The following is a 13061-nucleotide window of genomic DNA, read 5'->3' as shown; positions in this document are numbered from 1 at the left end:
ACACACTCTTGTGTGTTACAGCCTGCTCAGTGTTTTATAACTAAGGTGTCACTTTATTTTTAAGCTCATTTAATAAGACAAGTTGAACCAGAACAGACTCATTTGGAGCAGCATAGAAACACATACAGTACACACATGGATCACTGTGTAGAGCTATGGGCAGCTTCTGCACAACTTCTATAATTAATTAAAGTCCCACTCCAGAAACATTTTCATTTTTATATTTGTATATAAAAATACTTTACTATAAACAATATGCAGTCTAACACAGCTTTTCCTCAAAAAAATTTCAGTGGGCCTCTGTAATAGGAATGAACATTGCCCCTCATTGTGCATTCCAGGATCTATGAATGTTGCCGTCATCCCTTATGTGGATTTGAATAATTTTGCACGCCCAATTTTTCAGTTTTTTTATTTGTTAAAAAAGTTTGAAATATCCAATAAATTTCGTTCCACTTCATGATTGTGTCCCACTTGTTGTTGATTCTTCACAAAAAATTACAGTTTTATATCTTTATGTTTGAAGCCTGAAATGTGGCAAAAGGTCGCAAAGTTCAAGGGGGCCGAATACTTTCGCAAGGCACTGTATACACTAGCAGTGGAATTTACTGCGATGCAACGGGGCGCCACCTGAAATCTTGCCTAGGGCGCCGAATTGAATAGGGCCGGGCCTGACTGGTTGCATTATACAGTTACACAGCTCCTAATCCTTGTGGTGAGTCAGCATTTTTTTGTCATGCGTTTGAATTACTTTCTGCTTCAAACGCTAGGAAAAGAAACCAAACATGCCAAACTGCATTATTTACGCTATATTACGGTGTTATGTTTGTGCTCATGTCACTTGTTTTTAGTTTCAGATCTGAAAGCGCAATAAAAAAAAAAAACAGTATCATAAAATAAACCAAATAGATTTTATTAAGAGAGCAGAGGATCAACGAGCGCAACAAAATATATTTATAGAATTTGTCTCAAAAGTTACTGGTTTAAGACCCTATTGGTGCGCATGGAGAACAGACACTGCATCATAAATAAACATTACAGTTTTGGTATGTGCTAAGAATATACTGGATATTAGGCCTTGGTTTAATTAATAAGGTTTCTATCTCCAAAGCAAGAGTGGTTTCCTTTAATTAATATTCTCATAACACTATGAATATATTATATTAAATTTTGGTTTATTTTCTGACTATGTAATTGTACTGGCACATTAATGCGTATTCATCTGCATACAATATGGTGTAATGTTGTGCCATTGCAAGTGCCAACCAGCAGTTTGACTAAAACCTCAAATCACTGTTTTCTTCAACCATCCTTGTGCACACAGAGTAGAAATAAAGCTCTAACAAAACCTCATAGCTCTTTTTGTATTTATTTCTGCTAGCTTCACATCATTATTACATATAAGGCTTTGTGTAAAGATGAGATTAATCCAACCTGGGTTTTTTTTTTTTTTTTGCTTGTGGTCCTTTCACACAGTCATGCCTTCTTGTAACCCCTTATTACAGGTTGCATTTCTGAGTTGTGAGTAGTTCAGTCAACACAAATATTAAATTTGATCTGTCTTTAGTGTCCCAAAGTCATAACAATATGCAGTATTTACCAGGCAACACAAAAATGAGAAAACCATGGTGATTTATTTTGTGAGTCCTAGTTAGCACTTTTCTAGACTACAATGGGAATCAATATTTTGTGAGTGTATTATTCACTATACTGTATATATAATTATAGTTTGTATGGGATAATGTAAGGTATTAATCGCTCTACAACAACCTCAACCTCAATATCTACCTCTCCACAAGTAATATTATACTGTACTTACCAATTATTACTATGCCTGTCATCCAAGTATTGCGTTCCCACACTTTGAATCCAGAGATTTTTCTACCCAGAAGGATGAATCACAGTGTCTCATTTTAAGCTCTAGCACTCACTTAAGAATTTTATGATTCATCCACACATATACAGCATATTTCAATATGACGGAAATTGATTTTCCATGTCTTTTAACCATTTTCATTATAAGATCTCTGTCTCATGAATAGCTCAGGACAAAATAATAACACTCATCTTTTTTAAATATAAGTATTGCCAACCAGTATTTGCACTTGAAAAATGTTTTGTTGAAAGACAATACACATAATAGACAAAAAGATGATTAGAACATTGATGCATTTTATTATGAAAACAATGCAACACATTAATGTGCTGAAATTGTAAATGATGGATTAAGGGACTCCTTCTCCTTCTATCCAGAGAAACAAATGAGAATAATCTTGGTAATCCTCCCAGAAGGTTTGCACGCCATTTTTATCAGGTCTGCTTTGTCCGCTATGCAGGTTTACAAATAGACCGTCACTGGTCTGGGGTGGACCCAAACTTTATCCACTGATGCTTGGAGAGACAGAGAAAGGAAGGGAAAGGCCAATGGAAAATGGATAAACTATCAGTGATAGAGTTATCAGCCATCCATTATGGGATTAAAGGTATTGAGGAAGATCTTTCTCCACCACCTAGACAGAAAGAAAGAGTAGAATGTGGGCTCTAATGTTAATCTTAATTAAAGTGTAGTAATACTGTAACACGTAAAAATCTTTACTGTACACTGTATTTGCAGTTACAACTATAGTAACATATCACATTTTTATGAATTATGAGTTAGAGATAACATCAGTTCAAATAAAAGGTAATTACTCAACTCTTGTTGAACTCTTGTCTTCTCTTCTTGCCCTGTTGTTTACTGACTTACAGTAAATTATTTGTCCTTTTTGCTTTAACTCATTGATATTTGCAGCATAACAATGTTATTCTAATAATGTTACTGTATACCTGGCCATTTTCTCATAGTAAAAGCAAATGATTAGTACAAAAAAGAAGAGCTCTTCCCATTGTCAACATCTATCTAAAGGCAAATAATTCCATAGTCACATAGATAAAAAAATAAAAGAATATGCAAATTGTACTGCAGTCAAGCTACTGTATATAAACTGTAGTATCTGAAATAATGTAAGATGGTTGTACATACACTTGGATCATCCAGGGGTCCATATCTCTTCACCACCTGCCCCTCTCTATTGATCAAAAACTAGAGAGGAAGTAAGAAAGAAAACGGTTATATTTTGTTGTTATCAGTTATCTGTTCCGTTTTACTATTCACATAAAACAATTCATGGAAAGTATTTACAGGCTTCTTCTAATAATTATTTTGTACCTTCAGATATAGTACAGTATGGGTCTGATAATAGTAATCACACCATGGCACCAGGCATCTTAGCACTGATGCACAAAATTACAAAAACAGATGATTAAATGTTCAAGCCATCAATTCTTGCCTGAATACATATTAAGTATTATATTTTTACCTTAGTGAAATTCCACTTGATACTACTGCAGGAAAGAAACAAAGAAACAAATTGCTTGTTAGAAAATAATCACTGAATGAACACTATAATTCAGTTAAAAACATATCTACCAATTTGCTGCTTGGTTTCATTACAATGTGAATATGACAAATATAACTGACCCTCACAGGTCTTTGTTTCATAATAAGCTAAATGTCACTCATTTGTTCGTCACATACTTTCCCAGGAAGCCCCTCCCATTGGGCTGCTCCTTCAGCCACTTCCACAGAGGGTGAGCATTGTCCCCGTTCACATCGATTTTACTGAACAGGTCAAACTGGGCATTGTATGACTCAGCAAACTGCTTGATCTGAGTTTCGTTGCCTGGCTCCTACAAAGTAAAACGTGAGAAATCACGAAACTGATCAACACTATTGAAACCTGATCAGTGCCATCATAATCTCTGGTTTGTTCTAGCATGGAGTTTAAATAAAACACTGTTATTATACCTGATTCCCAAACTGGTTAGAAGGGAAGGCGAGGATGCTCAAATTTCTCTCAGCATACATGGCGTGCATTTCTGCAAACTGAGAGTAATTCACTGGGGTTTTACCTCATTTGGAGGCAACATTGGTGATAATGACAACATTCCCCCTGAAAATATAAAAAAAAATGTCCATAATGTTTTAGTGATGGTAGGCTTCTAACAGGACACTGCAGGAAAATTACAGAGAGGTTATGTCATGGATAGATTCACCTGTATTTCTCCAGGGAAACCACATTGCCATCGATATCTGTCGCTGAGAAGTCATAAATAGATGTGGCCCTCTGCCAATCCTCTGTCAGGCCAGACTGTTAGGAAAAAATAGGGGTTAGAACAAGAGTTGACCCATGACCCCGTTTGGGACTAAGCGGTATAGAAAATGGATGGATGGAACAAGAGTTGAGTAATGGCTGCTGCTTTCTAAAGTATACAAACAAATCACACTGTGATCCTGCAGCATGACTGTTACATAACAAGAAATATATTCCAGGTCATACAGCTTTGATACAGCACTCATTAGGATTATCTTTAAAACTAAAGATTGTCTCTCTGGATGCAACTTACTAAAAACAAACATACAAATACATTCAAATAAAATACAAATATAACAAAAATTTGATTGAAACCCACGAAAAGCACCTCCAGTTTCCAGTGCCTGCAAGGTACTATTACCATTGATGAATTCAGTTCAACAAAATTTGACATGAACTAAAAACAAGTTGCAGTCCTGCGACATAAACCATTATTTCACTTCTAATTTTTTCTTACCATTGCCTGCAGCAGGAAAGAGAAAAGGACAGTGGACTGTATCAGGTTCATGAGTGCCCTTAAGTAAGGTACCCTGAAGGCAGAAAATGGTCAGATCTTTAAACTGGAGTTGCTTCAACTACACCCTGTCTATTGAACCATTGTCCTGCTACACAATCCAGTGTCCTCATATAAAGAGGAAAGGTGATCATTAACAGAAATTCTTGGTCCTGCCTGCTGCTGACTGATAGATCCGCCTACAAAACATGCACTGCAGTCCAAAAGTCCACAACACTATTGGAGAACATAAAGAACTTATTATGCAATGTGATTAATATCTGCAGGAAAAACAAGTTGCATCAGAGAATCAACCAGATTTTCAGCACACAAAATCTCCTAAATCTCACTCAGACATCAAAGTTACAATGGCTACTATTTAAATTGTATAATAAATTAAATACATGACCAATACTTGGGTGTTGTTAAGGTTTTTTAATACTTGTAAGCCAAAAAAAACATTTTTAATTTTACCAAATATTAATAAATCAGGAAAACAAGGAACATGAAACTCAAGCAGACTGATTAGTCATAACAGATAACAATAGGAACAAAAAGCAATGGGATTTGTGTGATTTAAACAGCTGACTGTGGAGATTACACTTCACTAAACGTAGCAGAGGGTAAAAATAGACATGAAGCATTAAAAAAACGCAAGGTTTCTACCAGAGACGCACGTCTCAAGGACTCAGTGTGACTTGTTTGATATAATGGGATTCTATCTGCAGTGTGAGACAGACGTTGAAAACGCTTCCAAAAAGGCTTTCAGTGTGTTTTACCAGTTACGCAACTCAATTCACGTTACCGTTCAAATAAAAACAAAAGTACAATACCACTGACAGTAGTACTCCACTGCTTGCCACATCCCCAGATATCGAATATATGTAACAGCCTCGTTTTGTGAGAAACTGAATTATTATTATTATTATTATGTTTGTCATCCTACACACCACCATCCGATGCTGTCTGGCTACACTTTCTCCTAACACCACTTTGCAGTCACTAATCTCTCTCAGATTGCCTCGTCTGCATAGAATGTAGTCTACCTGCATACTCCTACCTCCACTCTTACATATAAGAGCAACATGTGTATGAACAAGAGGAAGAGAAGTGGAACAGTGAGGTTACAGGGGCCTGAGGTCAAGAAGGTGCAGGAGTTTAAGTATTTGGGGTCAACAGTCCAGTGTGATGGGGAGTGTAGGAAAGAGGTGAAGAGGCGAGTGCAGGCAGGTTGGAGTGGGTGGAGAAAGGTGTCAGGAGTGTTGTGTGACAGAAGAGTGTCAGCAAGAATCAAAGGAAAGGTGTACAAGACAGTAGTGAGACCAGCTATGCTGTATGGGTTAGAGACTGTAGCAGTGAGGAAAAGACAAGAGGCAGAGATGGACGTAGCAGAGAGGAGGATGTTGAGGTTCTCGTTAGGAGTGACCAGGATGGACAGGATTAGGAATGAGCACATCAGAGCGACAGCTCAGGTCGGCTATTTTGGGGACAAGGTCAGAGAGGCCAGATTGAGATGGTTTGGACATGTGCAGAGGAGGGATAGTGGTTATATTGGTAGAAGGATGTTGGAGATGGAGCTGCCAGGCAAGAGGTCAAGAGGAAGGCCAAAGAGGAGATATATGGATGTGCTAAAAGAGGACATGAAGTTAATTGGGGTGAGAGTAGAGGATGCCGAGGATAGAGTTAGGTGGAAACAGATGATTCGCTGTGGCAACCCCTAACAGGAACAGCCGAAAGAAGAAGAAGATTATTATTATTATGTTTTGCTCAAACCCCTCCTACCTCGTGCTGACGTCATCAGTCTGTGTCAGTAAACGAAAACGTGCGACGGATCGTCCGCTGAAGTGAGAGTGATAAACAACAGTTTAAGTTAGACTTATATCTAGCGCAAGGTAAATATTAGAACAGTATGGATGATGAAGAGGAAACATACAGACTATGGAAGATTCGAAAAACTATCATGCAGGTGCGTTAGGTTTGAGCGCTCTTTAGTTCGTTAGCTTAGCATGTAGCTTAGCTGAAACTGGCTTTCCGTTCTCTAATGTGGGAATGAGGGGTTTTGCTGTTTTTGTCGTCAGTGTTGGGTAGTTTGTGGGCTGTGTATGTATAAGCTGTTTATTTATAAGCCGGGTTTTTGTCGAATAACTCAAGTTCCTACTTGTTTGGAGAATAACTGAGTTGATAGGAAAGATACAAATTAAAGGATATGACTTCAGGAGGCACTACTAAAAAATACAAATCTTTCTAGTGGCTAATCTGTTTTGCTAAGATTGTGGTTTGTTCCGTGCGCTCTCTAACTGTATAGCCTCATGCCTGTGCCCTCAGCTGTGCCATGATAGAGGCTACCTAGTGACACAGGACGAGTTGGACCAGACCCTGGAAGAGTTCAAGAGTCAGTTTGGCGACAAGCCCAGCGAAGGTCGCCCCAGACGCACAGACCTCACAGTGCTGGTGGCACACAACGATGACCCCACCGACCAGATGTTTGTTTTCTTTCCTGGTAGGTTAATATCTAATGTTAGATTTGGTTGTGTTTTGCACAGATTGTCCAAGGATTAAAGATGAGGTCAGTATAGTAGCTTTTTGTTAGTACAACTTTCATGTTTGTGATAATGTGGATTATTTAACTTTTTAGAGGAACCTAAGGTGGGAATCAAGACAATTAAGATGTACTGTCAGAGGATGCAGGAAGAGAACATCACACGAGCCATCATTGTTGTTCAGATGGGCATGACACCCTCAGCCAAACAGGTAAACACCAATTGAAGGTTAATCTGGTACAAAAATTATGATGAAAAGTCATGTTTCTTGTATTTATGCTGTGACTATCTTGTTGCCATTTCATTTTCTTTCTGTGTGGATGTTCTCTTTGCAAAACTATATATGGAAACATTTCCTTACAGTCTCTAGTTGACATGGCGCCCAAATACATATTGGAGCAGTTTTTACAACAGGAGCTGCTTATTAACATCACAGAGCATGAGGTAAACAACATACTTATTAATCTGTTGACTGTATATTTCAAAATGACCTCTCAGACTGTACCTCAGATGTACTATTTAGTTTGATGCATTTTTTCTTTGTCCTTCAGCTTGTTCCAGAGCACAATGTTATGACAAAAGAGGAAGTGACTGAACTTCTGGCAAGATAGTATCCTTAAATGCTCAGCAGTACTGACAATAATTCAGTTTAAATATATTTAAGAGATTTACCTGTTGAAAATGCCCTTGGTCATGTTATTAAAGTATAAAATTGCTGTTGATTTAGGCAGTGGTGGATGAAGTACTCAGATTGTTTACTTAAGTAAAAGTAGCAATTCACTAGTGTAAAAATACTCTGCTTGCATTCAAAATGTTACTTATGTACAAAAGTATTAGCAGAAAATATACTTAAAGTACCCAAAGTACAAGTACTCATTATGCAAAATGACACAGTTTATATTTACATACATCATATTATTTCATTATGATTATTGTGCACATCACATTTAATGTTGCAGCTGGTAAAGGTAGAGTTAATTTTAACTACAACCCCAAATCAGAAAAAGTTGGGATGCTATGTAAAAAAATTGAAAACAATACAGCAGCACTTTACTTGATGTCATACCTCATCAATTTTATTCTTTGTTCAAAATAAACACTCACTCCAATTCTGATGCCCACAACACATTCAGAAATCATGATTTAATCACCTGCTGATGTCATCATCATTTTATTGTTTTACCTCATTGCTAAATCTGAAATGCAACCATCCTAACTTGATTTGGGGTTGTACCTTATATGCTTATAATATGAATTACTGCTGGGTAGCTAGTGAATTTTACACCAAGGGTCAATACATTTTGTAATTATACTGTTTTTGTTTTTTGTTTTTTTATTAACCTGTTTCAGAAAAATAACTAGTAACTAAAGTTATAAAAGATATGTAGTGAGTTCAAAGTACAGTATTTATTTCTGAAATGTAGTGAAGTCAAAGTATGAAGTAGCAGAAAATAAAAATGCTTAAGTACAGATACCTCAAAATTGTACTTTAGTACAGTACTTAAATAAATGTACTTAGGTACTCTCCACCTCTGGATTTAGGTAAAGACAACCGACCAATAAACCTCAACTCTTCAAGCAAATGAGCACCATATGTTATGCCTCCTTAACATTTTTACCTCAGTAAATTGAAAGAGAGCCAGCTCCCAAGGATCCAGGCTGGGGACCCTGTGGCTCGCTACTTTGGCTTGAAAAGAGGACAGGTAAGTCATCTGCATTTTATTATGCGGTATTGGCTACATGTTGTTGTGTATTTGATCTTGGGCTGGTCATTTAATAAACTAGTTTTCAGTAAGAGCTCGTGATCACTGAAAATGCACCTTGGCTGGCTATCATTCCAAAAATATTGATGTCAATATCAATACCTTGACTTCGATACCCATTCCATAGCTTTTAAGTTTTGTTAACATTAACATCAATAAATAAAAATGTAGAAAAGCATTTTTTGATACTCGATGGTATTGAAGTAATTTGATCAATGCCATAAAAGTATTGAAGTTCGATACCCAGCATTAGTTGCGCCATCACAGTTACTCATGTACAGTTGAAGTCAGAAGTTTTCATACACCTTAGCCAAATATATTTGAACTCAGTTTTTCATAAATCCTGACAATTAATCCTATAAACATTCCCTGTCTTTGGTGAGTTAGGATCACCACTTTATTTTAAGAATGTGAAATGTCAGATTAATATGAGAAAAAAAAAATGTATTTCAGCTTTTATTTCTTTCATCACATTCCCAGTGGGCCAGAGGTTTACACACACTCAGTTAGTATTTGGTAGCATTGGCTTTAAATTGGTTAATATGGGTCAGATGTTTCAGGATGCCTTCCACAAGCTTTTTATAAGTCACTTGAATTTGAGCCCATTCCTCCTGATAGAACTGGTGGAAATGAGTCAGGTTTGTAGGCCTCCTTGCTTGTACACACTTTTTCAGTTCGGCTCACAAATATTCTATTGGATTGAGGTCAGGGCTTGTGATGGTCACTCCAATATCCAGTACCTTGACTTTGTTGTCCTTAAGCCATGTTGCCACAACTTTAGAAGTCTGCTTGGGGTCACTGTCCATTTGGAAGACACATTTGTGACCAAGCTTTAGATTCCTGGCAGTCTTGAGATGTTGCTTTAGTATATCCACATCATCTTTGTTCCTCATGACGCCATCTATTTTGTGAAATGCCCCAGTCCCTCCTGCAACAAAGCACCCCCACGCCTCACGGCTGGGATGGTGTTCTTCTGCTTGTGAGCCTCCCCCTTTTTCTTCCTGACATAATGACGGTCATTATGGCCAAACAGTTCAATTTTTGTTTCATCAGACCAGAGGACATTTCTCCAAAAAGTAAGATCTTTGTCCCCATGTGCATCTGCAAACCTTTTTTATGGCGGTCTTGGAGCAGTGGCTTCTTACTTGCTGAGGAGTCTTTCGGGTTATGATGATATAGAACTCGTTTTACTGTGGATATAGGTACTTTGGTACCTGTTTCCTCCGGTGTCTTCACAAGGTCCTTTGTTCTTGTTCTGAGATTGATTTGTACTGTTCGGACCAAAGTACGTTCATCTCTTGAAGACAGAACTCGTTTCCTTCCTGAGTGGTATAATGGCTGCGTTGGCTTATGGTGTTTATTCTTGTGTAGTTATTGAGTGTGGTTCCTGCAGGCATTTGGAAATTGGTCCCAACAATTGATCAGACTTGTGGAGGGCCACTTTGATTTTTTTGAGTTCTTTGTTTGACATCATGGGAAAATCCAAAGAGGTACTGAGTTTGAAGCTAGGCCTTAAATTACAACCACAGCTGCACCTCTTATTGTCTCAAATGATATCAATCAGAAGCTTCTAAAGCCATGACATAACTTTCTGGAATTTTTCGAGCTGTTTAAAAGCACAGTGAACAGAATGTATGTAAACCTCTGTCCCATGGGAATTGTGATATAGTGAATGATAAGTGAAGTAATCTATTTGTAAGCAACTGTTGGGAAAATTACTTGTCATGCAAAACATACATGTCCTAACCGACTTTTCCAACTTTTCCAGGTAGTCAAGATCATCAGACCTAGTGAAACAGCTGGGAGATACATCACATACAGACTGGTCCAGTAGCAGACAGCTACATCTAAAGTTTTTAATATACTGTAGGTTGAAACTGTCATACTGACCAAAATAAGTTTGCCATATTTAAACACATACTTCTTCACAGGATCAGTGTTTAAGCATTTTTACACTTTTTGTTAAAAAATAATTTTTGCAATTGTGTGTGGTTTTAGCACAATTTTTTTCCCCGTTACTTTGGTGGTTTAGACCTTTTCCTACCGATCTACATTCTTAGGGCTGTCCAGCAATTTGCATTAGGTCATCACAGTTTGTGTATTTCAGATGGATATAAAGAAGCTGCCTCACCCAGCCAACATAATTACATGTTAAATCAGCAGTATCGAACACCGTCTGTACACGCCAAGAGGCCTAATTTACCAAAATGTGTGTGGGGACTAGAAATGTGTATTTTAAATAAAATCTTCCTTTTACATTTTATTTCCCAGATGTTATTCAAGATCACCATTCAGAACCAGTGAAGGAAATTGAAGACGCTACACTTTTCAGTTTACTTACCTATCGATTATCCTTCCTTTTTTGTTTAGATTTGAATATTTTATGCAAGCTACAGATTTGTAAAATAAATGATTCAAAATTAAATCAAGTTGTCAGTTCACGTAATCTCATCCTTCATGTAAAACAAATTAACTTCAAGCAGGTCAACAGTTTCATCTACATCAATTCGGTGTATTTCAACTCTCAAGGGTTTAGATCTTCTTCCTTTTGAAAGCCATGTAGCTGCTGTAGACTGAGGCTTTTACAACTGGCCTGCTTGTTCTGCTTATGTTACACATCAGTTACCACCCACACTGTAATAAACTGTTGGTGTCCTCCCAGTGCCAGGAAGTGAAGGTGCCTGTCAGAGAACTCATTTGACTATTTTATTCCTGCTCATATTTAAACCACTGTTCCTGTTTGTCTTTACTTCTGACTTGTAAAGTACACAAAGATATCAAAACAAGACAGATGGCATAACAAAATCAATACAAGTCTAAAAGACATTTTTATTAAAATAGACCAAATATCCATAAAGAGTAAAACAGGAAACATTTATTTAAAAAAATTATTTAAATTTTAGTGCTGAATTAAAACCAGCAGCACTTTAAGGAGAATTTTCTTATAAGGCTTGAGGTACAAAGTAACCTGACCACTTTTCCTCCCGATTGTGTAGCAGTAAGTAAACACGAATATAGAAGCTGACTAAAGTACATTTTTAATCACCGAGTCAAATGGGAGTAACTGGATCAAATAGGAAGATACAAAGGTTTCACTGCCAGGCTAGATATATACAGCCACAAACATCTCTGCAAATTAAAAAAAGTTAAATGTGATTGATATACATGATAAAAAAAAAACTCAAGTTTCAGGCTTCTCTGGATTTGAGAATGCCTAAAAACCAAATTCCTGTCACTCAACTTAAACTCAAAGGCTTCATATACACTGATATTCTGACAATCGTGTCACACAAACTCAGGCTCACTTTGCCGGTTTCTGGTCAGGGGTAGGTTCTTTCCACACAGACGTGCCAGTGGAAGCCCAGACAGATTAAAACTAGGGAAATCGGGGTAGTTGTTGTTGGACTGGTTCACATTGAGCTCGGCTAAAGTGATGCTGAGATCCTTCTCTACCCCCGTGTCATCATCTGGGGGTCTGCTGTCTGGCAGAGCAGGGGGTCCTCCTACCTCAGGATTGTTGTGGTCCTGATCTGCATCTTGCTCTAGGTCGGTGTGTATTACAGAATGGCTCGACAGGTCCAGACTGTCCCTGTAGCTCAGCTGGTCGTCGTCCATGCTCACCTCACTCTCCTGCTTCATCAGGCTGCAGGGGCGTGCTGTCCTCTGGCCACTCTCATCCAGCTCTGAGTCGGAGTCAGGGAGCTGCTCACTGGAACCCAGCAACCCGAACGAGCTGCCTGTATGGACATATCCAACTATAACTCAACAGGAGCTACAAGGATTAAGATTAAAATTTGTTGAATTTACAACAATATTGTGCAACTTGGTGTTCATGAAAATTTACCACATCCTTCCTCCAACTTGTCAGAGTCCAGTTTACTCTGCTCCTCTCTGCCGCCATCTTCTCCTTCAGCAGTGCTCCCCATGTTGTCATCAGTAATACTCCCCTGAACCAGGAAGGGGAGAAAATTGAGAGTAATGTCATGTGACAGTGTTCTTATGTTTCGGCAAATGCAAATCAGGAGGGAAGTGCTGGGTTCAAATGTTTCAGAACTACAGGTCTGGAAAGGGA

At 37.9% G+C, this 13061-nt stretch overlaps 3 protein-coding genes across 6 annotated transcripts in view; 1 reads left to right on the top strand and 2 right to left on the bottom strand.

The window, feature by feature from the left end:
- Positions 1 to 2235: 2235 nt before the first annotated feature.
- Positions 2236 to 4701, bottom strand: gpx4a (glutathione peroxidase 4a). Of its 2 annotated transcripts, XM_020612291.1 has the most exons (7): positions 4651 to 4701; positions 4096 to 4190; positions 3848 to 3992; positions 3578 to 3729; positions 3360 to 3384; positions 3023 to 3082; positions 2236 to 2510 (listed from the first exon to the last, which is right to left on the bottom strand). In XM_020612291.1, exons 1-7 carry the CDS (start codon positions 4699 to 4701, stop codon positions 2478 to 2480), a joined length of 561 nt encoding a protein of 186 aa, XP_020467947.1. In that variant the 3' UTR covers positions 2236 to 2477. The 2 variants fall into 2 exon arrangements, with proteins under 2 accessions (XP_020467947.1, XP_020467946.1); XM_020612290.1 differs by lacking the exon at positions 2236 to 2510 and having other exon boundaries at positions 2877 to 3082.
- A 1767-nt stretch (positions 4702 to 6468) lies between these two features.
- On the top strand, positions 6469 to 11414 carry polr2eb (RNA polymerase II, I and III subunit E, b). 2 transcript variants are annotated; one of them, XM_020612250.1, is made up of 8 exons: positions 6469 to 6530; positions 7012 to 7186; positions 7322 to 7437; positions 7590 to 7670; positions 7778 to 7836; positions 8851 to 8929; positions 10758 to 10855; positions 11261 to 11414. In XM_020612250.1, the coding sequence occupies exons 2-7, from the start codon at positions 7168 to 7170 to the stop codon at positions 10821 to 10823; spliced, it is 420 nt and encodes a 139-aa protein (XP_020467906.1). In that variant the 5' UTR covers positions 6469 to 6530; positions 7012 to 7167; the 3' UTR covers positions 10824 to 10855; positions 11261 to 11414. The 2 variants fall into 2 exon arrangements, with proteins under 2 accessions (XP_020467906.1, XP_020467905.1); XM_020612249.1 differs by having other exon boundaries at positions 6475 to 6652.
- Positions 11415 to 11872: 458 nt separating this feature from the next.
- arhgap45b (Rho GTPase activating protein 45b) overlaps positions 11873 to 13061 on the bottom strand; it is a 21068-nt gene continuing 19879 nt past the window's right edge. Inside the window, exons 23-24 of one of the 2 annotated variants that reach the window (XM_020612247.1) lie at positions 12834 to 12936; positions 11873 to 12726 (exon numbers count right to left, since the gene is read on the bottom strand). In XM_020612247.1, coding sequence (XP_020467903.1) covers positions 12275 to 12726; positions 12834 to 12936 — 555 coding nt within the window. In that variant the 3' untranslated portion in view covers positions 11873 to 12274. The remainder of the gene's footprint in view (positions 12727 to 12833; positions 12937 to 13061) is intronic. The other variant, XM_020612246.1, reaches the window with a different exon arrangement.

This window comes from Monopterus albus, unplaced genomic scaffold (assembly GCF_001952655.1).
Source record: "Monopterus albus unplaced genomic scaffold, M_albus_1.0 scaffold122.1, whole genome shotgun sequence".
Taxonomy (NCBI): Eukaryota; Metazoa; Chordata; class Actinopteri; order Synbranchiformes; family Synbranchidae; genus Monopterus; species Monopterus albus.
This window is presented reverse-complemented; position numbering and strand designations above follow the sequence as displayed.